The following is a 4,104-nucleotide window of genomic DNA, read 5'->3' on the forward strand; positions in this document are numbered from 1 at the left end:
TATTTTAGCTGGACTATATATATTTAACCATAAGGCTAGTATTTATGTTATATCCGTAGTACCTATCTAAATATGGGGTATAAGATATGACTTTTTAAATATATAATTTTTTTAAAATAGTTTGAGTGCTAGATATATATAGTAGTATCTAATAATAGATGCTTACATTATGGGTTTGGCTTCCTATATATATATGAAATATGCTTTGGTAACTGCTTATAATTGATAAATTGAGTTTTCGGAAATTTGATCATATAATATGGGAAAAGAAAAGAAAAAAACGATATCCATCGTCGTCGGGAGTGAAGATTTCAGCCTTCGTATCAATAGAATATTATGACATATTGACAACCGGCTCTATCACAACTAAACTACAACATATTTGGAGTAATTTTAAGTACCTATAACGATAAGAAAATCAACCCTAAATGATTCAAAGTGACGGACATAATCGATAAAAGAACTGAACATTCACCAAACTGGAGAAGACGACAACAAAACTGAAATGGATAATAAAATTATATAATTTACAATGATATCAAGGTGGTTAAGCTCAATGACCAAGGAAACCAAAATGGAACATTTTTTTGCTAGCTTGGAAACCTTGTCAAGGCATACTCTTAGGAACTTTATGAAGAAATTACTACATAAAATTAATATTTATACAACTTACATAGAATCTTTGGATAAATATGGCAGAAAAAACAGCAGCATCAAATGTTGTATACATATAGGAAGATGATTTTCACACAAAGTAATAAGATACTAAGAATAACATTCATCAGGGTAAGGGCATATCACAAAAAATACCAAGATATGTCACATGGTCCCTCATCAAAATCCCATATATAACAAAGAAAACCCTAAAGCCACCTAATACTTTTGGCACATACAAAATCATATATGATACAGTATCCATTACATTACAAAGCACGCCATCTTACATGTTTCCACCACTTGATCTCTCATTGTCTTCATCAGAAGGGTCATTCCACTGATAGGGATAACAAAAAGCAGAACTCTGGCCAGCTGCCGACGGTGGCGGTGGCTGCGGAGGTCGCAGTGGTGGCATTTCGTTGTAGGCATATCGGAATAAATTAGCATTGGTAGCATCCAATTCCCTTTGGAGTGTAATAACCTGCCTTTGCAGCACTGAAATGGCTCCAACGCAGCCATAAACGGGATCTTTAAGTCTTGCCTCAGCTTCATAAGCAAGTGAGTTCACTGCATCTTCCCTTTGAAAAGTTGGGACTTCATTGAGCAGTTTGCTAACATTGCTTGCACCAAATATCTTGTGAACATTGGCGAATTTTTGGGGCTCCTCTGGTGGGAAATATGGTGCAAAAATGCAATCTGGCATGCATTTTCTCCTCAAAAACTTGCAGGCTGCACATGGGGAACTCGAATAGCTTGATGAAGACATCTTCACTGCAACAAAGAATTGCGTAATCCAAATCAAGCATTATAATTTCTCCCTTTGAAGTCGTGTTTATATAGGTTTAATATTTGATGTATTGACTTTATACATTATCATTGAGCTAATGAAATTTAATATAAATTGTATAAATTGAGTAGTTAGAAATATAATATTTTTTTTTTACTTTTCAACTATACATTTTATATATTAAATTTCAATTAATTTATCTAGGTATTTCACTCTTATCATTTATATAAAAATTAAATTCAAATACAAAATTTCAAATCCATATTCTCAAACCCATCTTATTTTCCAAACAAGTTTTAGCTTTTTTCTGACCTGCCAAGCAGATTTTATATGTATATATATAATACTTACATATTATATATGTGTGTGTTTTTATTTGTTCTTTAAGAAATAGATCAAAATATCTTTTGGGGGAAAAATAGGTTAAGGATCAAAATGATTTTGATATGAAATTGCTTAAAGAAAAACAATACTCTTTGCTGCCATCTTATTTTCCAACAAGTTTAGCTTTTTTTCTGATCTGCCAAGCAGCTTTCCTTGAATTTATTAAATATACTACTGTCAGAAATCTATTTCATCTTAAATTTGTATAAAAGAAAAAAAAAAGTCAGCAAGAAATAAGAAACCATGTATCATTACATTAACATGCACTCACAGAGACTCTAGGATTACAACATAAATTGAAACAACCCTCAGATCCTTAAGGACCACAAAAAAAAAAATCCCAAGATTCCAATATAGTAGACATATATAAATTTGTCTTCAAATTCTTTGTGGGAAAAGCATATGATCAGCCTTATAGTAAAAAGGACTGTATATATATTATATATATGGAAAGGTTTACCTCTTTTTTCTCTTTGAGTAGGCTGTTTGAAACTTTTGTGACTTTGTGTCAATGAAAAAGACTATAAGATGTAAGATGAAAGAAAGGAGGGGATTAAATCCCCTTTATTAGGGTTTAATATTGAATGTTTATAAAGAGGAAACCCTAATTTGCAGAGGGGTGGGTGGGAGAAGCTGAGTTAAGTAAAGATGGGAGAATAAAGGTGAGGCAAAGAGCATTTTCTCACTGAGAAAGAAAAGGGACAATGGAAACAGTATAAAAAGAAAAAGATACAATTGGGGCTAATAAATAAGGGCTACAAAAGGATGACTATGACACTGCACATATAGGGTTAGTTTAACCTGTGTTTATAGATACCTATGCTACTATATTTTTTAAAAGTTCTTTTTATTTTTTTTCTTTTTGAAATATCGCTTTTTTCTTTCTTCATATACCAACTTTAAATATAAATATTATAAAAAAAATTGAAAACTTGAAACATCGCCGATGACATTCAATCAATTTGCTAAATGTCTACTAATCATCCAATCATTTATATATACTTAAAAGACGACCAATATTATATATATATACATATACTTAATCAACCGCATCTCCTAGTAGGGTTGTTTTAGACTGATTTTACTTCAATTCAAGACTCTGTCTACCTGAAGCTACTATTTTCAGTCTCTATTAGTGTAGATTATATATACATGATTTAAATTAAATTAAAAAATTATGTAAAAAAAATCTATCCTATTTTATAACTTGAGTTTTATCTAAAAGATAATAATTTTTTATAACTATACGCCAATGTGTATCACTATTAATTAAAATTTTGACTAAAAGTATATGTTTCTATCCATAAATAGTATAGCTACGGTGAATAAAGATATTATTCACATGAAGATTAAAAGTACCAGTAATTACCGTCTTTCTATTATTTATCCGAATAATTTGAATAATTGATTAAAAACTAAAGTTAACTAAATTAATTAACTCATGAACACGAAAAAATATAAAATAAAAAAATAATTAATTAACAATCAAGAAGCGAAACAATACCTAGAAAAGAATTCGTATAGATTTCATCTGTCACTATCAATCTAAATTACACAATTTATTTTACTTAGCACATTGATCCGTAGAAATATCTAAATTATGCTAATATTTCTTTCGAGCATAAGGGCAACTGACTCTAGGTTGATTAATTAAAATTTATTTCTAATTAAAACCCCTATTATCGCATTAACTCGTGTTATGGATTCCCCTATTAAATTTGACTCTAATTTGGTAGATTTATGTCATCCTATTTCTAGGATGTATGCAACACCACTCAATTACCGAAGATCTAATCTTACACAGGGTCTATTTAACTACCGATTTAAGCACATCAAACATGAATTAATAATCTAGAAATATCAAACCAAGAATTAAGCATACATAATTTAGAATAAGAAACTAAGTACTTATTGCATAAAATAAAAACCAAACGGCAAAACCCATCATAGGGTTCATTTCCCCTAGGTATTTAGAAAATTAGTTCATGCTTAAAAATAAAAATATCCAAGACACAATATAACCGAAAGAAACAAAGAAACTCAAGATAACTTCTTAAGAAATCAATTGGGAATCTTCAATCTTGACGGAAATCTGCTTCAAAGTCGGTTTCAGTGGTGCTTTTTGAGTTGTTTTCTTGAATATTCTCTAATGGCTCCCTTCTATTTTCTAATTGTTGTCATATATACATCTTATGATGCTCGAAAAACCTAAAAATCGTAATTTTCCGCAGTAAAGTACACAATCCCGTGAAAACAACATGGCCTACCACACACCC

General features: G+C 30.4%; 1 protein-coding gene across 1 annotated transcript; it reads right to left on the minus strand.

Annotated features, from left to right (window-relative positions):
• Positions 1-696: 696 nt before the first annotated feature.
• Positions 697-2,549, minus strand: LOC107893015 (LOB domain-containing protein 25). Its single transcript, XM_016818004.2, has 2 exons — positions 2,289-2,549; positions 697-1,428 (listed from the first exon to the last, which is right to left on the minus strand). The coding sequence occupies exon 2, from the start codon at positions 1,421-1,423 to the stop codon at positions 941-943; it is 483 nt and encodes a 160-aa protein (XP_016673493.1). The 5' UTR covers positions 1,424-1,428; positions 2,289-2,549; the 3' UTR covers positions 697-940.
• Positions 2,550-4,104: the final 1,555 nt, after the last annotated feature.

This window comes from Gossypium hirsutum, chromosome D09 (assembly GCF_007990345.1).
Source record: "Gossypium hirsutum isolate 1008001.06 chromosome D09, Gossypium_hirsutum_v2.1, whole genome shotgun sequence".
NCBI classification, from domain to species: Eukaryota; Viridiplantae; Streptophyta; class Magnoliopsida; order Malvales; family Malvaceae; genus Gossypium; species Gossypium hirsutum.

Coding starts and splice junctions, on each gene's coding strand:
- LOC107893015 (XM_016818004.2), bottom strand. CDS start 1,423: ATGTCTTCATCAAGCTATTCGAGTTCCCCATGTGCAGCCTGCAAGTTT.